Source organism: Myodes glareolus, chromosome X (assembly GCF_982192425.1).
Source record: "Myodes glareolus chromosome X, mMyoGla1.1, whole genome shotgun sequence".
Lineage (NCBI taxonomy): Eukaryota > Metazoa > Chordata > Mammalia > Rodentia > Cricetidae > Myodes > Myodes glareolus.
The window spans coordinates 80,969,629-80,995,254 of NC_142053.1; the positions used below are offsets into that span (position 1 = coordinate 80,969,629).

At 45.3% G+C, this 25,626-nt stretch overlaps 1 protein-coding gene and 1 long non-coding RNA gene across 4 annotated transcripts in view; one reads left to right on the forward strand and one right to left on the reverse strand.

The window, feature by feature from the left end:
- Positions 1-304: 304 nt before the first annotated feature.
- Pabpc1l2b (poly(A) binding protein cytoplasmic 1 like 2B) lies at positions 305-2,872 on the reverse strand. The gene has a single exon (XM_087902697.1). The coding sequence runs from the start codon at positions 2,594-2,596 to the stop codon at positions 1,907-1,909; it is 690 nt and encodes a 229-aa protein (XP_087758823.1). The 5' UTR covers positions 2,597-2,872; the 3' UTR covers positions 305-1,906.
- A 1,592-nt stretch (positions 2,873-4,464) lies between these two features.
- LOC125389388 (uncharacterized) overlaps positions 4,465-25,626 on the forward strand; it is a 46,218-nt gene continuing 25,056 nt past the window's right edge. Inside the window, exons 1-5 of one of the 3 annotated variants that reach the window (XR_015736958.1) lie at positions 4,474-4,527; positions 8,719-8,749; positions 10,397-10,434; positions 14,895-14,974; positions 20,415-20,516. This is a non-coding gene — a long non-coding RNA (uncharacterized LOC125389388). Of the gene's footprint in view, positions 4,528-8,718; positions 8,750-10,396; positions 10,435-14,894; positions 14,975-20,414; positions 20,517-25,626 lie in introns of all 3 variants that reach the window. The other 2 variants (XR_015736957.1, XR_015736959.1) reach the window with 2 other exon arrangements.

Below are 25,626 nucleotides of genomic sequence, written 5' to 3' on the forward strand. Positions count from 1 at the left end.
AATATGATTACCCTAATAGAAGGACACTTACATAAAGAATTAGACCTCCCTTTATACCTTATTTTACTTTGGACAATATATGATCAAGAAAAAAAACCTTAAGTATAAGGGAACTTTCTTTAGGTTTCATTTTTAAGAGCACTGATGTAGATAAGGAAGAAAAAGGCAAGTGGAAGAAAGAGGAGCAGTGAAAATAATAAATATTCCCAAATCTGTGTGGAAATATTGATATAGAAGCATGTATAATCTGAAGCCCATAAATTTGGCTCATTAATACACGGGAACACTACACAAGCACAAGAAATATTTTAAAAGAATATTTAATGACAATGAAAGGAAGTTCAAGAATATCTATATATCTATGTCTATAATCTATATTATATTTATGCATGAAAAAGCAGATATTGAAATATTATATATTAAATACACATTTATATCACATGAAAAACACTGGGCACATACAGATCAGTACAATTCAAGAAGGCATGGGATTCATTAGGTTTAATAGCTGAGAGCGTTCAGTTTCTTCTGTTAAATGATCTGCTTAGTGATTTTTTTTCCTGCAACGTAGCTGATTTATTTTTCTGGCAAGAAGGAAAAGGAAAGGAAGCGGGAATGCAGAAAAGGGCGATTAACAGCTTTCAATTCCAGTGAAATAACGACAGTGAAATACCATTTGCAGCTCAAGATGCTGCACGCGCGCCTGCAAGCGCGCACCCACGCACGCGCGCGCACGCGCGCGCGCGCACACACACACACAGAGTTACAGTGCACCATGAGACTGCAGGGGAGATGGGCATACTCTTTTTTTTTTCTTTTTACTAGCTGCACTGGCTGGCTGGCACAAATACAAGCTGGTACAATGCTTATGAAAGGGAGCCTTTTGGCAACACACAGGGAAAGTCATTGAAACGTCTATATGTGAATCCTGCAAGTCCACAGTTAAGGAGAGGCCATCCAGGATGCTAGCCTAGATTTGGCTTGACAAGGAAGGATTCACTCATCAGGGCACGCAGTGTTGGTTTTAAACACAGGGAAAGAACTAGGCACCACCTGAATGTCCAACAATGCGGGAATGATTACAGAAATGTTAAGGTCCATGGATACACAGGAGCACTCTGCAGGCACTGAAGATGATATTCCATAAGCCTGTTGAATAGCATGGAAAGAAGTTCAATGCGTTGATTTCTGTTTGGTTTTCGTCGCTGAAAAAAGCAGGTTAAGAAACACCACATACATGAACCACTCTACAAGAATATGTTAAAAGGGAAGGTGGGTCTGGGGTGAGAGGAGGAGAAAGGGGTAGCAGAGAGCCTGGAAAAACAGCACACCAAAGAAGGTAAAAGAGGTTCTCTCTGAGTATTAGGATGATGGGAAGCAAGTGCACTCTTGGTTCTTTCTCCCACATCAGACTTCCTTCTCCTTCCAGATATTTCTACCAGGAAATTGCATCACCTGTGCAGTAAACAAAGAGACAGAAAACGCTTTTAAGAATCAGACCGACCACAGGGAGAAGAGGCAGCCTTTACCCTCTCAAATGGCACAGATTAGTGGGATTATTCGGGGGGGGGGAGCTTACTGGGGGTGGAGAGAAAGGAGGGAAGGAGAGGATAGAAGAGGGAAGAGGGGGGCTGAGAGCAGGGAGGGAATGGGGAAGCTAGCTCGCGCCGGCGGGGGGAGGGAGATGGGGGGGGAGAGTGGGCAAGAGAGGGAGGGAAGGAAAGAGGAAAGGGGGAGGGGAACGGGAGAGGGGAGGGGTGAGGAGTGAGGGAGGGAGGGAGAGGGAGAGAGAAACCTGCACTCCCAATACAATACACTGCTGGTGGGTTGGGGGATTGGGGGGGTGGGGGCTGTAAACGGGGTGGGAGCCAAGATTTGGCTCTACTGGCTGGGTCCTGGGATGTCTTCATCGGAAGGTGGCCTCGTCATCGGAGTCATCGTCGAAATCCTTGAAGTCGGCACTGGTGGACTGGCGGGCCCAGGCTCCCCTCTCAGCCTCTCTCTCCTTGTGGGACTTGAATCTCCCCACGAAAATCTTGCGGTAGTTCAGGAACATGCCATTCAGCGCATCTATGGCCCGCTCGGCCGACTCCTGCTTCTGGAAGTGCACGAACCCGTAGCCCTTGGGCCCCTTTTCGTCACAGGCCACCTTGCAGGAGAGGATGTTGCCAAAGGCCGAGAAGATGTTGTACAGCGCCTTGTTGTCGATGGTCTTGCCCAGGTTCTTGATGAAGACGTTGCCCACCCCGCTCTTGCGGAGCGACGGGTCCCTCTGGGACCACATGATGCGCACCGGCCTGCCCTTGATAACATCAAAGTTCATGGTCTCCAGGGCCCGCTTGGCGTCCAACGGTTGCTGGTAGTTGACATATGCGTAGCCCAGAGAGCGTCGGGTGACCTTGTCCCTGCAAATGCGGATGGACAGGATGGGCCCGGCTGGGCTGAACTTCTCATACAGCATCGACTCGGTCACCTCGGGGTGCAGGTCGCCCACGTAGAGCGAGGCGGTGGGAAAGTCTGGGTTCCCATCGGAGGAGCCCCCGGCCGCTGCCTCTTCCTCTTCTGCAGCCAAGGCCGCCGCCAGCTCTTCATCCATGTCCACCCTCCCGTAGGAAGGCGACGCAGCAGCCTCCGCAGCAGCCCCTGAGGCCTCCGCCAGGCTGGCCTCCTCCAGGCTGGCCTCCGCCAGGCTGGCCTCGGTGGCTGCCACCGCCGCGGCCGCGCCGGCGGCCTCCGCCTTCTCCCCGGCCAGGGCCGCCGCCTCCCCCAGGCTGGCCTCGGCCTCGGCCTCCACCTCGACCTCCACCTCTGTTTCCGCCTCCGCCACGGAGGCCTCCGCCACCGCCTCCGCCACGGTCGCCGCCGCAGCCTCGGCCGCCGCAGCCGCCGCTGCGGCGACCTCCGCCGCCACTGTCGCCGCGGTCGCCACGGTCACCGCTGCCGCCGGGCCGCTGCCGCGACCTCCCTTTCCGCGAACTGAGGGGACGGAGAGGCGGCGAGAGCCGGTGGGCGCCGGAACGCGGGCCGGGGGCTCGCGCGGGCGCTGCGGATGGGGACCCCGGTCTGGCCGAGCAGGCGGGACCCGGTCACCCGGGGTGGCGAGCGCCAGCCGCTAGAGCGCACAGCCCGCTCTCCGCAGCCTGCAGCCGCCGCCGCCGCCGCTTGCTCGTGGGCTGGCTGGCGTGCGGGGCGCGGGCGGGAGGGCGGCGTGTGGTGGGGGGCGGGGGGGTGTTGGCGTCTGTGGTCCGGGCAGCTGGGAAGGCTCCTGTCTCTTTGGTTCCCCCTGTGGCTGCTGCGGGGCTGCCAGGCTGCGGGGCTGCCAGGCTGCGGGGCTGCGGGGCTGCGGGCGCGGGGGCGGGGGCGGGGGCGGGGTGAGCTTGGGGTGGGGGTGCCAGTGCGCAGCCTCTGGGGCGCCCACGCGTTGGGAAAGAGGATGCCAGGGACCGGACTGCGCTCTGGACCAGAGGAATTCAGGTTCCATGTCTTCAACTGGTGCAGGGTGGGGGCGGGGGCGCGGGGGTTGCCCCTTCCCCCATAAAGGAAGGTTGCCATGATTCAAGCAAGAACCTTGCAAGGGTGGGTGGGGTGGCCTTGAAGCCAGACTAGCCCTGCCTGATGGAGCCTAGAAGCAGTGTCTCAACATTAGGGGGTCTCCAGCCCAGCAAAAAGAGGCAAGCACACACTCAGGCATGCACACACACACATACACACACACGGGAGGGGGGATGGGAGGGAGGGAGAAAGGGAGAAAAGCAACAGCATTTCTCTCTCTCACACACTCACACATTCACAACACACACACACACGCACGCGCACGCACACACACACACACACACACACAAAGAGAGAGAGAGAGAGAAGCAACAGCATTTCTCTCTCACACACCCACTCACATACACAGCACACACGCGCACACACACACATAGAGGCAACAGCATTTCTCTCTCACAAACACTCACACATACACAGCACACACACAGACCCAATAGCAACAACATTCTCTCTATCTCGTGTGTGTGTTTCTCTGTGTGTCTCTGTCTCTCTCTCTCCCTCCCACAACACACACACACACACACACACACACACACACACACACACAGGCACTACCTAATGTCACCACCACCACTGACACCCAGGAAAGCATGAGTCTTCCCAGCTCCCCACGCAGCCTGCTGAGCCATTTTCTGAGTCTGTTCCCCCTTCCCACTCCCCACCCCCACTCTGCAACATTTGCAAAAGAGAGAATAAAGAATGTGTGCTCATTCATAACGCCCTGCCACAAATACTCTACATGCAGCCTGTGCCAGTCCCTGGGGATGCAGAGGTCTGGAAGACAGAGGAATATGGGCTGCCTTCGAGCTTCTTTCTCCTGGGGAGCACAGAACCTGGACTGGAAATGGCTCTCCACTCCATCCTCAGCCTCTCCATGTCTCTACCCCAGCCCCTGGACTACTGTGGACCTGGAGTTCCCTCTGCCATGAGGAAGTGAAAATCAAGAGCACCTAGTCTCTAGGGCAGCCCTCAAAGGTAAGTTAAAGCCAACTGGAGGTGGGGGGGCACTGGGTGGGTTGTGCAGTGTGTGTGGGGGGGACTGAGAAGGGTCTGGCCCAGACCCAGGTGTTCCTTCACTCTTAGCTATGCCTTTGAGGTGCTGAGGTCCCTGACCAGAACCAGGAAGTGCTCATCCCTGCCCAGGAGGCAAATGAGACAGGACTTGAAACATCTCTTTAGGATGAGATGCAGAGTCCCCAGTCAACAGCTAGTTCTTCTGGCACTGGGGGCTGGGAGTGTGGAAAGAGAGCAGTGACTGCTGATATGTTAAGGTGTGGAGAGCAATGGGGGCACACAGAGCTAAATGCTGAGGGAGCAGGCAAGTTGACAATCTGCAGAATATGGACCAAAACAGGGACTGGAGTCCCAAGTCCAGAAAGGAGGACCAGATGTTGAGAGTTCTGGTAGGACTCAAAGGCAGCTGTGCTCGAGAGGGAATGCGCAAGTGGGTTGTGAAAGGAAGTGAAACTGCTCCATGCCTTGGCAGGAGGGAAGGCATCCAGGCAAAGGAATTACTGCCTGTCCCGGGATCAGTGGTGTGACAGCACCCACGTGACCTAGCTTGGATAGTCTCCAGGGCTATGCATACAGTGGAAGGTAGCTAGGAGACTGTATCAGTGGGCTTGCTCCCAACTCAGCGTGTGCAATAAAGGGGTGAAGTGATCAAAATGGCAGAGAGTGATTTGAACATCAGTGCAAATACAAGTGTGGGTTCCCACACACAAATCTGTGGCACAACATAAAGAAAATGGTCAGACAGAACTAGCTCCAAGAGAGTCAGTACCAACTTGCCCTCTGTCTGCACTACCATTTCAGACGTGGCCTCGTGTTTACCACAAACCAGTGGCATCATGTGGATATGTTTTAAAAATTGAAATGTCCAAACCATGGTGTCTTTCCTCAAGACTTCTAGACTCCCCTATAGTAACCCAAGGTGCTTCTTTACATTGTACAATTTCCCTCAAGAAGACTGCGTGTTTTCAGCTTTTTTTTTTTTTTTAGTGAAATTTGATGGAAAGCAAAATGTAATAGGCTTGATGTTGACTTCTTCATACAGGATTCCTTATGCCTTGTTCTACTTCATCATCACCCCTGCCATCTGCCATGTCCAGCACTGCTCCAGCTGATCCCCTTCATTCTCCAGTTAGCCCCTCCCTTTGCTTTGTATCCTGTAGTCTAGTTCCTGGCTACATTAAGAGCTCTTCTTCGCACTCATGACCCTCCTGCTAAGTCTGGCCTTCCTTGCTTCACTCCCTCCCTCTTCCTCCTTCCCTCACTCTCTCTCCCTCTCCCCCAACAGTCACACACACACACATGCAAGCGCATACATATGCACATATATGCTCTTGCAGTAACACTAGTCCCCCCCCACATACACACAGTTTTATATCTTGGATGCTTGCTGAAATACGGGTATTTTTCTGAGTCTGGGTCTCCAGTTGCATCCATTTTCTTGTACTATGATGGCAATCCTCTTTACAGCTGCTTTCAGTTCCATCCCGTGTGTGTGCACACTGCTCTGTTCATGTATGCATCCCCAGAGGTTCATCTAGCATTTCCCACGTGCTGGCTGTTGTGCATAGCACAGCCATAGCCAAGGATGCACAAACATCTCTGTGGTGTGTCGATTTAGAGTCTTTGGAGTCTATGATCATGAGTGACAACGACAGGTCTAGTTTGTGAGGAGTCATCATAATCATTCCCATGGTGGTTCCCCAAGTTCACACTCGGCTAGGCAGTGAATCCCCTATATGGGGAAAAATGCTCCCCTTTCCCCATATCCTCATGGCCACTTGTCCTCTTTTTTCTTCACAGTGTCCATGCTGAGTTGGGTTAGATGGACTATGGCAGGTTTCGTATGTGATTGCCCCCAGATGAGGTTGAACATTGCCTCAAGTATTTATTAGCCATTTGTGCTTAGCATCCCATCAGGTCTGTGTGACCAGAGTATGGTGACCACGAAATTTCACATGCCAGCACAGGGTCCTGCCACAGCAACCCAGTCCACCTTGTTTATACAAGGCTTTCTGTGTGGCTTTCTCTAATGGTAGAAGCTACTCAGGATAGGGGAACATGAACTTGAGAATGAGACCTAGTCCCTGTGGGGTGTGAGGCAGGACTTTCCATCTCTTCCTGAGAAGCGGGTATGCAGATAGGATACTTCCCTTGTGGAAAAGCCCAGTTCTCTGCATCTAGACAGAACCTGTACCAGTAGAAGCAAGGAGCAGAGACCTAGGACTTGGGAGTCAGGTGCCATCCATTCCTTGCCCTCTGGAAATGCCCAGCCCTCTGCACCTAAACAGAGCTTGTCCAAATAGAGCAAGGGGCAGGGACCTAGGGCTTGGTAGAGCTTGTCACAACAGAGCAAGGGGCAGGGACCTAGGGTTTGGTAGAGCTTGTCACAACAGAACAAGGGGCAGGGACCTAGGGCTTGGTAGAGCTTGTCCCAACAGAGCAAGGGACAGGGACCCATGGCTTAGGAGTCAGTGGCCATCACCTAGTGGTCTGGGGTGGGATGCTTGCAGGCAGAGGGGACAGACAGATGAGCTGCGCCTCAAGTTTTCAGGTGTCTATCCAAGATGGCCAGCATAGGTAAAGCCATGATTGGTGTGCAGGGCTGGATGATATGATGGCGCCTTATGACCATAGCAGAGGATCTGCTCTTCATGGGAGCAGGAGACCTATGAGAAGGGAAACGAACTTGAGACAATACAGGACCAGGGTCCCCTAGGATCCTACTCGGCCTTTGTAGATATGAACACTGACCCAAAGACATCGGTGACATGGGTACAGGGAAATGTCACCAAAGTCTGCAACTTGGTCCTAGAGACAGTCCTTAAGATCCCCTACCACAGTAATAGAGAGACCAGTACGGTGACCAGGACAGCAGCTGGAGACTGTCCAGGTCCTTTCTCTGCAGGCTTCATGACGTCAGTTCTGCACTTCTTCTGTGGGGAGTTTATCCCACCTGTAAGCAATAGTGTTCAGAATACTAAGCACTGTGATGGGGTAAAGAAAAGAGCCTTGTGGAGTGTCCCTAGAGGGAGGAGAGGGCCTTTCAATGGGACAGAGTGCCAGTGATGCCCCTCATCTTATGATTCACGAGTATCCCTGATGGGTCAGGCTAGAGACCATGTCCCCCTTTCCTAGCTAGGCTGTCGTCCCTGTACTCAGGGAGCTTATTTTCCACCGAAAATGTGACAATATAGACTTGTCAGAAAACATGGAAAATGATAAGGAAGAGGTAAAACTCTCAGGGCCATCAAGAAGATGTTTGCTTGCACGCTTTTCTAAGATCCAGGAGTCTGTTAAAGGAGCACCACGGAGCCCAGGGAAGGTGTCTCTGAAGTCAATGAGCTGCCAGTCTTGCATGGAAAGCCTGCCAGACAGACAAATGTACCCAGTCACTGGGGCAGGAGCGCCAAGTGTTAGTGGAACTTACAGGGTATCTGGAGCTTAGTGTAACAGAGGGGAGAGGGAAGGAACTAGGGAGGAGGGCACAGGGGTGGGCAGTTGCCCAGATCAAGGTCCGGTCTTGTTCAGATGGTGTGAGGAATCAGGACGATCCCTAAGTCTGGGCAGTGCTCAGAGCCACACTGACTCATTTCTCTCTCTCTCTGACTGCTGTGTGTGGGAGGTATTGCTGACGAGAAGGGCAGGAAGATACGCAGAGAGAGAAGTTGCTAGGCTCCTGCCACCTGACAGTCTTTCACCCATGAGACTGCAGTGTGTCGTTCCAGACTGACGCATGAGTCTGTGCATGCTAGTGCATGGCTTCCCAAGGAAATTTACAATAAAGGAGACAGCTTTCTCTAGTGCCTTAAAGGAAGTCACTGACAAAACCTCTGAAATGCCAGACAGAATGAGTAAGGCGTGGGTCAACAGACAACACTGTACCTTCCTCTTCTTTGAGTGTCCTCCAGAAGTCTTCTCCAAAGGATAACAATAGCTAGCATCCATCCAGGGTGATGAGGAAACAGTGGCAGAGAGACCTCACTATGTCCTCCCTCTCCACATGTACCTGGAGACACCATTCAGAGTCTAGGCGGTTTCTGTGGCCACCGACTATCAAATGCCAGTGGACGTTCTTAAACTCCACTGCCATCATGGTCCCTGCATTGCCGCTATAGTCTTCTAACTGGTCACTCCTTTCCTCTAAATTCCCAGCTCGAGTCAGTGGTGGGACTCATCTGTGAAGGTGAGTTATTACATCCTTGGCTTGTCCTAAATGACAGAATGGCTGCCTGTTTCACTTTGACTCACGGGTAAACTTTTGGCATGGCTGAAATATGATGGGCCCTTGCCAAAAGACCCACTTCTGTCTTCTCAATACCCTGGCCAAGTGAAGCTCTCTGAGAATCCCATTATGCTGCTCTGAGCTGTGAGCCCTGCACTTCCTGAGGGCTTCTAGCTTCTTGAAATAGTAGACACTTTGTTTAAAGCTACATTGTTACAGCTGGTCTCAGAACACCCGTCATTCAGAACAGAACAACAACAAAACACTTTGTTTTTAAGTCCAGAAATTTTGGTCCTTTGAGATGACAAAAGTATTATAGATACATAATCAAATAACTACCCCTTTGTGATTCTCTGACGCTGGTTTTCATAGAGTGGACCCTGGGTCTTTTCTGGGTGTGTCTATAACAAGAAGTAAGACCTCGGTCTATCACTGTCTAATCATTCTAATTCTCTCCCCTTTTCTCACCCTCCTCTCTTACTTTCTGTCTGTGCTCCCTGCTCTACCCCGTCCCTGAAGTTGGGAACCCCTTTGGCTCTTTGCTCTCTGTCTTGCCTGAGTAGTCAGGTCTCACAAAGGTTGGCATTTGTTCTCAGGATGGGCCGGAGATATTAAGAAGCAGTTCTTGCTGCTCTGATGCACTGCTGGCCACCTGCTACCTCAGACATGTAGGAGGTGGACCTGGGAACAAAGCTGACTTGGAGCCAGAACTTAGGGCTAAGACTTACGCCTTTGCACTTTCGTTCCTTCCTGAAGTTGGTACGTTTGAAGCTCTCCAGAAGGATTCTGACAGTTTCCTTCAGGGTGGTCCCTTTGCTCTAATCCCACTTTGAAACCAAAAGCCAAGAGGGCTCAGGACTCAGGGTTGTGTCACAGCCACAAGCATCCTCTGTATGCTTTTTTCTCTGGTGACACTCTTTTATCTGGTAACCAATTCACCTTCCATCACGTTTCAGGTTTTCACTGGGCCTGTCTGTCATAATCATGCGCACTTTACAGGAGTGTCACATAACTGTGCCTGAGATGCAGCAGTGGCTTAGGAGAGGGGCTCACCTTGGACACGTTAGTGTATTCTCTTTGCTTTTCCTTCCCTTTGGAGTCCTAGGCTGTACAGAGAGGTATTTATGAGCATGAAAAGTGGTCATGCATGGCCCATGTTTTTCCCCAGCACCTGGCATGCATTCAATGCCCAATACAATAGACTGTTTATGAATCTCTTCTCCCCCTGTCCTGAGGATGTCTTGTTCATCTGGTTTTCTTTCTTGTACCCCTGGATGTCTGGACATTTCTCCCTGACCAGGATCAAAGAGTCAGTGTGGAGGGAGTCTGACCTCCTGGCTTCAGTCATTGCTAAAGGCCACATCTCACTCCAAGCCACTGCCTGATTCTCTGACATGAACTCATATAGCTAACCCCCTCTGTAGACCTTCTCCCAACTAGAGCAACTTTAGGATCCACTGTTTTTTGTCAAGTTGGTCCAAGGGTTTTGCAAATGAGCCTATGAAAGCCTGGTGCTTCTGTCCCCAAGAAAAGGACCCAAGATGTGTGAAGCTACCTACCTGCCCAACAAAATGTTGAGTCAGGAATGTTTTCTGTCTTCTCTTTCAGAATCTTACTGGGACACATCTGGACACACTCCACAAAAGGTAATGCTTTGCTGTAGTGCAAATGTACTGGGTTCCTTTGGATGCTGCTGTGCTATCGTTGGAACAATATTACCGGTGTCTAATAAGTCTATGCAGCGACAGTTCATGGGTTACTAAAGTGTGAGTTCTATAGATTGTTGTCAGTTCAGATTCCGCTCTGCCTAACAGTCGGACCATTGACTCCCTCTCAGTGTGGTAAGGTCTCAGTCAGTCAAGATGAGGAGCCTCCCCTCCTCCTCTACACCTATATTGTCCAGAAGGCATAAAGGAGGTGAACCCTCTTGGGGGTTTGTATCTTATCCTTTTCATTGTCCCAGGATCTTCTGACCGCTCTGTACATGTGAGTTCAACTTGGACTCAGTGCCTCAATCACCAAATACACTCCATGTATCTGTCCCCTACACATGCAAGTCCTCAAAGGGCAGGCAGACAATTGGTCATTAAATATTCAGCCTGCAATCGTCTATGGATGCACACCATCTCCATTTTATCCTTGACAACATTTTGGTCCAGTGCTATTCAACCGAGTTTCCTGAGTGCAGAATCTGGGAGATGGCTCAACACAAGGCAGTTCTGTTCCACTGTTGATCGTGAAAATCACCATGTTGTGCTGTGAGCAAACCTGTGCTGTCACTACAGAGGCCACGGCTGCACAGGTGGTTAATGATTAACAGTCCCCACAGAACCCACATATTCTGGGTTCAGAGAACACAGGGATCCCTAGTGTTGAGCTGCTTTTCCTGCCCACACAAATTCCCAGTTGGCCGTTTCTGTGCCTCTTGCTAATGGATCAAGATCTTTGTTCCCAGCTACTGCTCCAACAGCAACCTTCCTGCCGCTGCCATGCTCCCGACCATTATAGTTATGGATTAATCCTCTGAAACTGCAAGCAAGCTCTAGTGAACTCTTCCATAAGTTGCGTTGCTCATGGTATTTTGTCACAGAAGTAGAAAAGTATCCAAGACACATGCCTTTTAGAAGTTGTCTGTCTGTCGTTTGGAAGCCGCTTTCTCTTTGTGAGCCTTTCATATAGGTTTGCTTGGGGTTCATTCACTTCCCGGAGCTGTGCTTTTCTCATCTTGACTCACGTTTGTACCGTTTCTAACATTGTTTCTTCTGGTGGTATTGCAGCACTGAATCCCTCTTTCTTTGTATCAGAGACAGCAATGGTTAACGAGTTTAGTGACTTCCTGTTTCCAGAGAGTTTAATGATTTTCTAGGTGGTTTTTCTTCCCATGGCTTTTTGAGACTGTATTGAGATATATTTCTGATCCACGACAAAATGTTCATATTTCAAGTATGCAACCGGGTCGGTTTGACACGTGGCAGGTAGAATATTCGCCACAACTAAGAACATGTTCTCAAGCCCTTGAAAACACTTCCCTCTCCCTCACCCTGACACTCTCCTCCCTGTCTCTAGGCAAACACAGATATGCTTTCGGGAAATGAGAGCTTCTTCGTATTTTCTGGGATTGTGCACAAATGCTGATTGTCAAATCCCCACCTAGACACACATGACATGGTATGGGCCTTTTGAAGCATCTGGCTTCTTTCAATCCTAATAGCGATTACTTTTGAGATTTTCTTATTCTGATGCCTTGGCTAAGGTTCTGTCTGCTTTCTTTGCTGTCTAGTGTTTTCCTGCTTAGTTACACAGCAGTTTGTTTATGTGCTCAGCTTCTGATGGACATTTGGAAGTTTCTAATCTATGGCTACTTTAAATCAAGCTTTTCTGGGTATCTGTCTACAAGGTTTCTGAATGTATGCCTTAACCTGGTCTTGGAAGACACTTATGCATAGAATGATCGAATTTTATTGTAGGTTCAAGTGTTCAAGTTCTTTATAAAATTCCATGGTATTTTCCAACATGGTTTGTAAACTAAGCATTGCTAGCTGGTCTTCTACCCAACTCTTCATTTAGCTCACCTGACTGTCTGTATTCACAATAATCAGAGGAATGCATTTGCTTTTATAACTACCAATTTGATGACTAGCAATCAGAGCTCAGGGCTGCCAGCCTGTAGTTATGTGCGTCTCAACCACTTTGGGTGTCAAAGGATCCTCTCACGGGGATCATCTAAGACCATCAGAAAACACAAAACACGAGATAAGTACATTATGTTCCATAACAGTAGTAAAATTACAGTTAAGAAGTAGTAAAAAATAATTTTATGGTCAGGAGTCACTGCAACATGAGGGACTGTGTTAAAGGGTCAGAGTGTTAGGAAGGATGAGAAGCACTGCCCTGCCTACTGTTTTTGTAATATGGTACAAACTGCACTTACGGATACAAGTCAGTAAGAAGAATAAAGTTAGGAAGTAATGATCTTTGTTCTTGAAATTTGCTGAACTGGAAAACATCTTGTGCTTAGGAGATCATGTCATTTTTTTCAGAATCTCTCACTTGTCTGCGATGATTCATGTCATAAAGTATCCTGAATCAAGGTGTCTATGGTCGCGACAGAGATAGCTTCAGCAGAGATAGCTCATACCAATGATGTCTTTTTCTTTACTACCATCTTTCCTCTGGGCCAACTTGTTTCTGTCATGCAGTGGCAAGTCTGATGAAGTGTGTGATTCCAAATTGGAGAGCCATCCAGGAACCTAGAGCTCTTCCTGGGGTTAGCTACCCCAAATTGGCTATCTTTTTTGGTAAACCTGTAGCATCTTCCAAGGCAAGCTGCCAAAGGCAGCCAAAATGGGATGTGTATGAAAAGGGTAATGGAGGGAAGTGCGGAAGAGGGGAGAGAATGGGCCCCAACTTCAAATACCATTAGCATAGGACTTTGAGTTTTATTCTGAGTGATATAATTTCTAACCATGGTCCTGTCTTTTCCAACTGAGGCACATGTTAGAAGCTCTGATTCAGTTTAGTTGTCCACAGTGGACACTGGATAATCTGAATATAGAAATGAATTTCAACCGGGTGGTGATGGCACACACCTGTAATCCCAGCACTTGGGAGGCAGAGGCAGGTGAACCCCAGTGAGTTCGAGGCCAGCCTGGACTACAAAGTGAGTTCCAGGACAGCCAGGACTGTCACACAAAGAAACCCCATCTCAAAAAAGAAAAGAACAGAATTTCATTCATTTCATAGGAGGAGCAATAGGATAAAGGGAGGATGAGCACTGGAAGCTCTGTTTATTAATTATGAAACTATATACTGTTAATTTTGTGATCAGCTAATGATTATTCAGATTGTGGTGAGTGTGTGTGTGTGTGTGTGTGTGTATGTGTGTGTGTGGTATTGGGGATCTTTTAAATCCAGGGCTTCACCTATGCTAGCTTAGTGCTTGTCCTATTTACTATTGTATTGATGTGATAAGACAGTATGACCAAGGTCATAAATAAATAAAGCATTTAATTGAGAGATTTCCTACAGTTATAGAGTGAGTCCATGACCACTGTGGTGGGGAACATGGCACAAGCCGGGCAGGCAGGGTGCTGGGGCAGTAGCTAAGAGTTTACATCTGATCCAGAAGTACACAGCAAAGAGAAGACTGGCCTGGCATGAGCTTTTGAAAACTCAAAGCCGATCCCCACTAACATACCCTTCACCAACAAGGCCACACCTTCTAATCCTTTGTATTGGTTGGGTGGTCTCTCTAGAGGAACAGAGTATACAAATGTGTGTGTGTGTGTGTGTGTGTATTTATGTATGTAGAGAGAGAGAGGATTTATTAGAATTACTTACAGGTTGCGGTCCAGCTAGTTCAATAGTGGCTATCTACCAACAGAAGGTTCAAGAATCCAGTAGTTGTTCGGTCCATGAGGCTGGATGCCTTGGCTGTATATGCCAGAATCCCAAAGAAGTCGCTTCTAATGCAGTGTTAGGAATGGACTTGCTGGTGAGAGCAAGAACAAGGAGGCAAAGAGAGGGCAAGCTTCCTTCTTCAATGCCCTTTATGTAGTCTATCCACAGAACGTGTGGCTCAGATTAAAGGTGGATCTTCCAACTCCAAAGATCCATATTAAAAGTGGATCTTCCCACGTCAGTTGATTTAATTTTTTTAAAAAAAATTCCTCACTGGTGTTCCCAGCCATTTGAGTTTTAGTTAATTCCAAATGTAGTCATGTTGACAACCAAACCATCACACATTCCTAAACAGTTCTACCAAATGGGAATCTATGGGGCCATTCTCACTCAAACCTCCTCAGTACTCTACCACTGAGTTAGGTTTCAGACCAGAAACGTGGATTTCCTTGTGCCCGTGGGACCAAAGAAAACCTCTCAGAGCTTGCAAAAGGACTCATATTCAAGACTACTTGCACTCTTCCCAATCTTCAGAGCTTATGGGTCAGTCCTCTGAGAAAGCTTCGGGCTTTTGCAGCTCTCCGTATTTTTCTAGACTCTGTGCCGTCATCTACCAGAAAATTTTCATTTGGTTTCTCTTTCACTTTAGCTTCAATTCTTGTCCCTGGCACTAGTGACTAATAATAATTAATGTCTCTGTCTTTAGGTGGGATGGTACTCAACCCTGCATTCCAGTTCTCAGAACATCCGCAAGCATCACAACCAGCTGCAATTTCTTGTGTCAAGGTTTGTGCTCTCAACTGTGGTTCTGTAGCTGTTGTAGGTATTTGCTCTGTTGTCTGCCTGCCACCTTCAGTTTAATACCCTCTTTTTTCTGTGAGCTTTTAATTGGTTTCTGAAGCTCCAAAAGAGTTGGCTGACATTTTGGCTGTTTCTTATCTGCCTTTGGAGCTCCTTTCTTTGCCATTTTCTGCTATGCATCAATGGCTTTTGCTAAAGTTTAAATTGACTTGACTAAAAATCATGGACCTTCATTAGGTTCCCATATATGGGAAAGAAAGTAGATCCAAAATTGGCATTAAGTGTGCACTCAGTTAGTTGTACAGTTATCTACCTTGAGTCTCCATTGTTGATAGTGGAGCATTCAAGCCTGCAAGCTCAATGTATGACTTTCATTCTGTTATCAGAGAACTGGGAAGGAAAACTTTATCATGTTGTATTAGTTTTTATGTGTAATCTTGATGATCCCAAATCCCTTCTGAGGCACAGCAGAAGGGACTGGGACCAAAGAGAGATTTTCAAGACCATAGATGCTGAGTGGGCCACCTGATCTCTGATAGTCCCCCACCTTAACAAGTGTCTAACCCTGCTGCCCTCTCTTTTCCTAAGCTTTGTATTTGGGACACTTCTTCTGGGTATCTACTTCATGATATTGCTGACAGGAAGTTACTCCACTGTATTCTGATTCCTCATGCTGACCTCTTAGCCTCAGAGCTGCCATCTTTGTACCCCAAGATCAGGTGTTACTGGTGTCCAAACAGTTTCCCCTCTATACATTCCAGCTGTAGATTTGATTGTGGAAATCTGCCAAAAGCGGTTGTGGCTTGTGTTGGTTAGTTTTTGTCAACTTGAAACAAGCTAGAGTCACCTGGGAAAGAAGTGAAATTGAGGATTTACCCCCATCAGACTAATCTGTGGAAATGTCTATAGGTTATTTTCTTCATTAGTGACTGATGTAGAATAGCCCAGACTACTGTGGGTGATGTTGTGCCTGGGCGGGTGGGTCTGGGATGTATAAGAAAGCAAGTGGAGAAAGCCAGGGGAAGCAAGCCAGTAAGAAGGGTTCTTCCACAGTCTTTAATTCCATTCCTACCTCCTAATTCCTATCCTGAGTTGACATCTTGGCTTCCCTTGATGATAGATTATAACCTGTAAACCAAATTAACCCTTTCTTTCCCAAGTTTCTTTTGGTTGTGGTGTTTATCACAACAACAGAAAGTAAACAAGAACTGAAATTGGTACCAGAAGAGCAGAGTTGTTTCTGCAATGGACCTGAATGTGTTGCTTTTGGCATAGACTCTTGTGGGAGGAAGGTGGACAACTTGAGGCTGCGGGATGGAAAAACCATTTGAGGACTCAGACTATTTTGTGGCCGCTTAGGAGATAACTTGAGACAAATTAGATGAAGGAAGCACAGTTTGTCAAATGTAAGATGGAAGTTTGAGAATCCCTCAAAGACCCTATTCATGGTCCATTCATGTGATATATTTGAAGTAAGAACCTGTACTTTCTGGTTCTCAGCTGTGGCTGAAAAATCAGCTGTGATTTACAAGAGTCCAACACCATTGAAAAGAAACCTTTGCTTTACTGCGACACTGTTCACGTGTGATGCTTGTTAGGTGGGACTGAAAAATCTGTTGTGATTAACAAGAGACAATCATCACTGGCGTGAAGTCATCTGAGAGGTGTTTTCCCAGGGTCAGCACACAGAACTGTGGTCCGGGGCATGGGGTGGGGGTAAAGCTGGTTCTTAAACCAGAGGTCAAGCCTGAAAATATAGTACAGTCTCCTCCATGTGGTACTGGTTTTGAAGGGCAAAACAGTCATGATGAACAGCAGCTGAGACTTGGCACTGTAGGAGGTCACTGGTGAAAGTTTAGTTTCAGTTGCAGTGAATACCCAGGGATATGGGAGATTCCCAGACCTTAGGACAGCCACGTAAGACACTCACAGCTGTAGAATGGAGCTGACGGGCATGAGCCTACCAGATAAACTTTGTCTGCAGATGGTAGAACTGGAGTAGTAGAACTACCCAAGCCTTTTAAAGTCCAGAAAACCATGAGTGAGTTCTGAACAACTGTCTCCGCCAGACTGATCTTTGGGCATATCTGTGGGTTCATATACTGAGTTTCTATACTGCTGATTGATATGGGAGGGTCAGCCCACAGCGTGTGGTACCAAAATTGGTTAAGTGATCCCGGATTGTATAACAAAGGTAACTAAGCAAGCTAGGGGAGGCAAGCCCGTACACAACATTCCTCCATGGTTTCTTTTTCAGTTCTTGCCTTTCGGTTTCTGCCTTGAGTTCTTGCCTTGGCTTCACTTGATGATGAACCATAACCTGTAAATCCTCTCCTCCCAAGTTGCTTTTGGTCATGTTGTTTATCACGGCAACAGAATACAAACTAGAAGATGACTGCTTAAGCCCATTATTCGGTTACTCCTGGTGACCTTCCATATGTGCTTTACCTGTATGTCAAACAACAGTGGCACTGGAGTGACACCCTTATTGGTATCCTGAAAAGACGACTAGTGTGTGGCCCCATCGTGAGTTCCTGAATCCATGACCATCCTGTCCAGAAAGCTCTGCAGGAGCCCTGTCCACTCTAACCCCAACACGTCTCCAAAATCCTGATCCTGTCTGTGTTCTTCATCCTCTGAGAACGCATTCCTCTAATTCCAGGCTTCAATTTTCTCACTGTTCACCCATGGCCTCTGTGGTGGTTTCGATGAGAGTGACCCCCATATACTCATGTGTATGGAATACTTGTTTTCTCAGTGGTTAGAACTGCTTGGGAAGGATTAGGAGTATGGCCTTGTTGAAGAGAGCAGTGTCACTGCAGACAGGCTTTGAGGTTTCAGAAACCCATGCCCTTCCCAGTTTGTCTCTTTTCCTTCTTGTGGAGGTTTAAAATGTGAGCTCTCTACTGTTCCTGCTGTCATGCCTTTGTTCTATCGTTGCGGATTTTAACCCTCTGAAAGTGTAAGTTGAATTAGATGCTTATTTTATACATTGCCTTGGTCTGTGGCACGCCGCCTCCGCCAGCAGAAGAGACGATCGCAACAGGATTCTTCTTAGAATGTACTTTTATTGGCAGCGCACAACTTGAGGTTGATGGCGAAGGACCCCGGACCCTGGCGCGCATGGCTTATAAGCCGTGCAGAACAAAGCCTGAGACGTGTCCAAGTCTGAATGGCTCTGGCCGCTCCTGATTTTACGAGTCAGCTCACGATTGGCGGCTGGATAGCGCCATTCGGGAAAGCAGGCCAAGCGCCTTGGGGCAGGGCCGAAGCTGCTTGAGAGGCAGGAAATGAAGGCGCCCTACATTGGTCATGGTGTTTTGTTGCGGGAATAGTAAATTAACAGTCTCCTTCCCCATTGTGTTCCCCTACCCAGTACCCCCTTTCTCCCATTTGCTCATATGTCTTGTATATTTCACACTTCTTCAAATTCTCAAATAATTCCCAAAACCTGGCGGAGGAGTAAGTGCAGCACAAATCCTGCCTGTCACTAATGATGCTAGCAAGGCCTAGACTCTAGACTCTAGAGCAACCTCTTTGGAGAACCCATTTTCTTCTCTTGTATACAAAGATTACCAGATAGCCAATTTGTGAGGCAACCAAGGAGTAGGCCATATGTATGGCTCCTATCCCTTAGTCAGATTGTGAAGTTTATAGATCGGCCTCAGGTTCCTAGTTAATCATAGTGGTAAGTTTCACGCTACCATTTCTTCTGGAGAGGAATCTAAGAGTGCCTGGTCAGTCCTGAACATTCAGAGGGCCCCTATCCTCATAGCTCCTTGAATATCACCTTATTTCATAAGATTAGAAAAAGTCTTGAGAGATCAGATGGATGATGCCTCTGCAAAATATGATGTTTAGTTGAATTTCTGTTTAGTAGGACATTTGCAGACAGAGCATTTCAGAGTGTCTGCTCTATGGCTGAGGGCAATTCCTCACAGGAATGGTTTCACATCAATGTTCATCCTACCCTCCCTTTCTCCCATAGTGTTCTGAACTAGTATCAGATGAATCAACAAATGGAAAGTGATATTGTTGCCAGGAGGGCCCCAGATACAGTGCCACAAAAAATATGGATCCTGTGGTTCTCCAGTTGTCCACTAAATAGTGATGTAGGCACTCAGGTTGAGAATGCAGATGTGAACAAGAACACTGCTAACAGCAGTGCATAACATGGAGCCTGTGATCAGTTGAAATACTGCATGCAGTACCTGTGCCTGGAACCAGACTCCTTTCCAGTTCTTAGTCCTGTTTATTTTCCTCTGTAACCCCCCAGATTCCTCCCCAGGATTTTCCTGGGGTCTCAGAGCCCATTATCATATAATGATATTATACTCTGAATGTCCCATCTTGGCAATGCCATATGTACTTGCACAGCCCTATGATTCTGGAATACAATGGAAGGCTCCCAATCTGTCTATTCCCTTTGTTCCCGTGAGATTTACCAAGGCAGCTTACCTAGCCTGAACCCTTCATGTCCTGACCCTCTCCTCTGCACACACAGACCACAGTATATGTGCTGGGGCTTCTGGAGCTTATCTTGCAATGAGGGTGGGGCTGATGTCCCTCTACGACTTCTGAACAAATGATTTCTCTTTTCAATGGGAAAGTGAGTCATAATTTTTTAATCAAATAACTCTTTGCGATAGCTGATTTATTTTTAAATGTCTGCCGATGTTTTCATTGCACCTAGACTCTTAAAAACCCCTTGAAGTGTGCTCATGACGCCTTAGCAGGCAGGAAATTACATCTTTTGGGGCCAGAGACCTATCCTCAGAGCTCTGTACTGGAGAGATCGCCATGGCAACCATGTCCAGCCTTTGGGCAGTGTGGCAGATGGGGAAGAGGATGACTCAGACACTGCAGAACAACACTTAGCATGGTTAAGACCAGGAATATGGCTTTATGCAATGTGTCAGGAAGGCCCCTGGTGAGGAAAAGCCTAGTAAAACAGTCTCAGAGTCATGGATCTGGGTCCCAGGATGCAGAAAATGAGGCAGTGGGGGTCCACACTATATATATGTTAGGAGTCCGTGTCTGGGCTCGTAGTATGTGTCTGTATGGAGAGTGAAGATTTCCTGTAGACATTCTCCCACCTCACTTGGGTCATGGTTCATATGGGGAAGTCAGGACCAGTGCCTGGCCAGAATGGTGGTTTTGATGGCTGGGGTATGCATTAGATTATAAGAATACTCAATATTTTCATCAGAGATATTCAAACTGCTAGCCTGGAAATCTGTGAGGTTGTCACTGCCATGCTTAAGCCTAATACTTGGAATTGTCAGCTGACTTCATATTTCATGTATGCAACTGGGTCCGTTTGTCGTGTGGCAGGTAGAATATTCTCCACAACTAAGAACATGTTCTCAAGCCCTTGGCAACACTTCCCTCTCCCTCACCCTGATACTCTCCTCCCTGTCTCTAGGCAAACACAGATATGCTTTCGGGAAATGAGAGCTTCTTCGTATTTTCTGGGATTGTGCACAAATGCTGATTGTCAAATCCCCACCTAGACACACATGACATGGTATGGGCCTTTTGAAGCATCTGGCTTCTTTCAATCCTAATAGCAATTACTTTTGAGATTCTCTTATTCTGCTGTCTTGGCTAAGGTTCTGTCTGCTTTCTTTGCTGTCTAGTGTTTTCCTGCTTAGTTACACAGCAGTTTGTTTATGTGCTCAGCTTCTGATGGACATTTGGAAGTTTCTAATTTATGGCTACTATCAATCATGCTCTTTTGCTCTTTGGTCTAAAAGGTTTATTTGATTTGTATTTGTGTATTCAACCGTTCAGAGACCTGCAGGATAGTATGTGATTGGTTATATTTGTGGTTTGACAGTTGGTCTGGGAGGAGGGAACTAAAGAATTAGAGTATGGAAATAGCAGATGGCCTTGGATATTAAAGTTACCAAGGCCAGATAAGTAAAATGTAAAAAAGACACCTATAAACAAATATTTTTATAGCATTTGTGTATAAATTCAACACAATTCTAGTCACTCAAATTTATTAGTATAATTGAATTGTATACTATAACAAAGTAGAAATTCTTCCTATAACTGACAGTGACACAAGATATGAAATTCATGTGTGGAGCGATGGCTTCCTGTCTTTCAGAGAGCAGAAATGTATTGCCTATCACCCACATGGCATCAATGACCTGCCTGTAATTCCGGTTCCGGTAGTTCCAGCATCCTCATTTGTTCTTCACAGTCTCCTGCAGGCACACAGTACAAATAAGCTCTTAGGCTCACACACATACACATAAATAACAAATAATTTTTTAAAATATTATGTCAGTAATATGGATATCTGATGAAAACTACTGTGTCTAAATTGGAGAAAATGGCAGAAATATTAAAAATTGTAATACACTAGTGCAGAATCTCATGAACTAATATGGAATCCCATGAAAAAAAATAGGGAAAGGTAAACTATAATGGCAAATTATTATACATACAACATGGAAAAGTCATAGGGGATCCAATTTTGAATGGTCCCTAAATATTTATGAGTTTCACCTTGTACAATTCACCTAGGTTCTCACTAAAAATCAGTGGGAAATTACCTCATTGTTTAGGCCTGAGTAAAAGGATAGTCCCCATTTTAAAGTCTACTTCATGTAGTTTGTCATAAAAGTTCTAACTTCAGAAAATCTATGTAACCAAATACTAACCTACTAGCATTTTCCCAGATTCTGATCTCGGAGAAGGGAATAATCAATTCCAACTCATTCTATTTTATCTATTTTTTAAAATACATAATTCTTTCCCCATGATCAGATATAAAACCACAGATTGTACAAGCTCAAAGAAAACTGAACAAAACAAATGCTAAACAAATGCTGAACAAAACAAAAATTTCCGTATAAGACTCTCATTTTCAAATCAATAAAGATCAATGAGATCAGGCATGATGGCTTAATGGTTAAAGACGTTTTCCCTATGAGTCTCATGACTTGAGTTATATCCGTGGGATCCTGGTAAAAGTGGATGGAGGGAATTGACTCCACAAAGTTGTTCTCTATCCTCCACATGCACACCATAATTGTGTGTCTACATGTATCCATCATATTCCCTTTCACACTAATAAAACCTAATCAGTGATATCCAGTAGAAGACACATTTTTAAGATTTTTTAAATTATATTTTATGTGTATGGGTATGTTGTATGTATGTCTGTGTATCATGTGTGTATCTGGTGTAGTAGGAGGCTGCTCTTTTTGTTTCCTGGCTGCTATGACCCAACTAATAACATAGAAACTGTATTAATTACAACACTGATTGGCCTATTAGCTCAGGCTTCTTATTAACTAACTCTTGCATCTTAAATTAACCCATTCCCATCATTTTGTATTTTACCACGAGGTTCATGGTTTACTGGTAAGGTTCTGGGGCAGGTATCTTTCTCCTTCAGCATCTGCATGACATCTCTTCTGACTCTGCCTACTCTCTTTCTGCATCTCTGTTCAGATTTTCAGACTGACTTTACTCTGTTAATTCATTGGCCGAAAGCAGCTTCTTTATTCACCAATAGCAATAAGACATAATCACAGCATACATCCCACATCACCTACCCTTTTTTGTCTAAATAAAAGGAAGCTTTTAACTTTAACATAGCAAGATTACATACAACAAAATAGTTATCAAGCAAAAATTATAGTTAAAATGTTTAGTTCATTTACATTTGGTAAACTAAGGAAAATACTCTCTCATCTATCCTATTTTTTGTGAGTCTAAAGTTTTATATCTAATTTATCTTTTATATTTATAGCTATTTTTTTCTACTCCATTGAAGACTCCAGAAGGATATAATATTACCTAAGTAAATAGGAAGTGCATTTTAAGCAACTTCCAAAACTCTAGAATTGACAGAGACATCTCGCTATCTGGACAGTCACCTAAAGTTCTTCTGTAACATTACAGCATCCATTTTCAGCCTATAGGCCCATAGTATCTGGCAGACTTTTCCATGAAGCATGAAATTTGAAGATCTCTTATGCCTTGTATTGTCAAAGTTCATCAGTTGCTTTCTTCTGTGTCTGCAAAATGTCTGGCAGTTTCTTCCATGAAACAGGAACCATGAAGGACTGTCTGACCTTTAGGCAAGTACAGCAGTCACTTTTCTGTAGGTCTTGCATGTCCAGTTCGTACAGCATACAATAAAGCAGTCCAGGCAAGAACAGTTTCTTGCCAAAATGGCCAACAAACTCCATAAGGAGCCTCTTCAATGTCCATCATCCTCTTGAAGTAGATTGGTGCTGCCAGAAGCAGATGTGTCTCACTGTCATGAAAAGTCCTAAGTTCTTAAAACATTTTAAATGTCATATTCTGTAAGTCTTTGAAGGGTTTGAAGGATACCTCTCCATCTGAAATAGATCTCTGTACATCTTGAAAACCTAACATGACTACAAGTTTGACTATTATAGATAATTATCTATTAAACTATATTTCTTAACTATATATTACATTTTTAAATGAGCTGCACAAACACAATACCCAAACAAGAGCAGAATATACATATAACAAAATTGACCTTAAATCTGTATCAAATAGACCAAGATCCATACCAATGCAACATATTCATCTCTATAGCATATCCTCCTTTAAATGCAAACAAACATTTATTAATAATCATTTAGGGAATCTGAGCATTGTTCTCTAGACTACTTTCTGCTGATTGAGGGCACTGTTGATCAGGTCTTTCATGGGGTATCTTGTGTGGTAGATCCATCTCAGCCAGAAGTCCTGAGGTTGTTATGATGTTGGACCATCTGGACCTTTGCTTCAGGGGTCTTCTTTATTCACCAATGACAATAAAACATAATCACAGCATATAGAGGGGAATCCCATATCGTGTCTGGTGCCCTCAAAGTTCAGAAGACAGTGTTGGATTATCTGGAACTGAAGTTCAGATGAGTGTGAGACTACATGTAGGTGCTGGGAACTGAACCCAGGTCCTGCAGAAGAGCAGCCAGTAATATTAACTGTTGAGTCATCTCTATTGTCCTGAAAACACATTATTAACTATATTCTGTATGATGTACATTAGCTACCTAAAGTTTTTGATCCCATATAAAAAATGTAGCCTTTTGTAGGATACATGTAGGATTCATGTATCCTCATATTTTCCCCATGACCCTAGTAAGTTTTTCCCTGCCTATGTTTTGGTGCATTTGATTCTTTTTAAATCAGAAGCCATGTTCTTACCATAAGAATGTTAATTTTTTTGAACTATGTGAGATGATAAATATATTAATTGGCTTCATTGAAAATCCGTTTGAATATATGTATTCATACATGCATGTATGTATCAAACATTATATGGTACAACTTAAATATATAAAATAAGAAAAATAAAAGATGATCTGAAACTGTGAGTCAAATAAAATCTTTTACTTCATTAAATTGATCATATCAAATACTTTTGGTACAGTGATAGGAAACTAATTAACATGCTATATATCTGACAAAGAGTTAATAAAAATACATTTACAAACTTAATAATAGTCATGTTGGTGAGACACCATAGGTATAACTTCTGACATTCCTAGGAAACACAGTCTTAAAAAAACTCCAAGATCCACTAGCTCTTATACTCTTTCTGCCCTTTCTTCTACAATGAACCGTCAGCCTTATTCACAGGAGTTTATTGTATATGTATTTGTTGGAACAAACCTCCACAACTCTGTTTTGATCGGTTGTGTTTTTTTTTGTAATAGTCTATGTCTGCTATGTAATAGTCTATTCTCTGCAAAGAGAAGTTTCTTTGATGGGGGATGAAGGCTACATACCCATAAAAGTCTCACCAAAATGACCATCTATTCATGAGCTAAACAAGGACAGCAACAGTGTACATGCTAAAGTGGATGGGGAAAGCCAGGAGGTCTCAACACTACACAAAGAACTACAGGCAACTAAAGAATGCTGACAATGGAAGAAACAGTCCTACCTGGGGAGAACACACCAACTGGTTATCCAATACCAATTGGTCAGGCCTGAAAACATAAAGAAAAGTAAAATTATACAGACTAAGCAGGTTTTGTGTGTGTGTGTGTGTGTGTGTGTGCACATGCACGTACACACATGTATGTGTACATGTAACAACAGTTAATGAGAAAAGAGGCCATGAATTAGAAAAAACTCAAGGAATGAATCTAAAATTTATATGGAAATTAAAATGGCTGAGAATAGAGATTATAATAGTAATGAAAGAGAATTGGTAATGAAAGAACTTTCCAACAGAGAAAAAAAATCCCAATAAAGGAAAGATACTATATATAGGGTTACTAGAAAATCTGCCAAATAACAACAGAGAGCAGTATATCTCAAGCTCTTTCCAAAAAATTAAAGAGAAAACAATTCTCTAATTTATTATGAATCAAGTATCAGTAAGTTCTCCTACTTTTATATAGCCTTGATGTAAATTGTACTTTGAAAAAGCTCAATATCAAGAGTGAAACAGATTACAATATTCTATACCCTTCCAGTTCTCAGTGTGATTGATTCATATACCTGCTTTGTACAGCTATCTCCTAATGACCACCTGCTTTGAGTTATAACAATACAACATACTTGGCTTATTTTCCTGATCCTCATACCTAACACTGCACAACAGATATACAGCAGATATATATAGT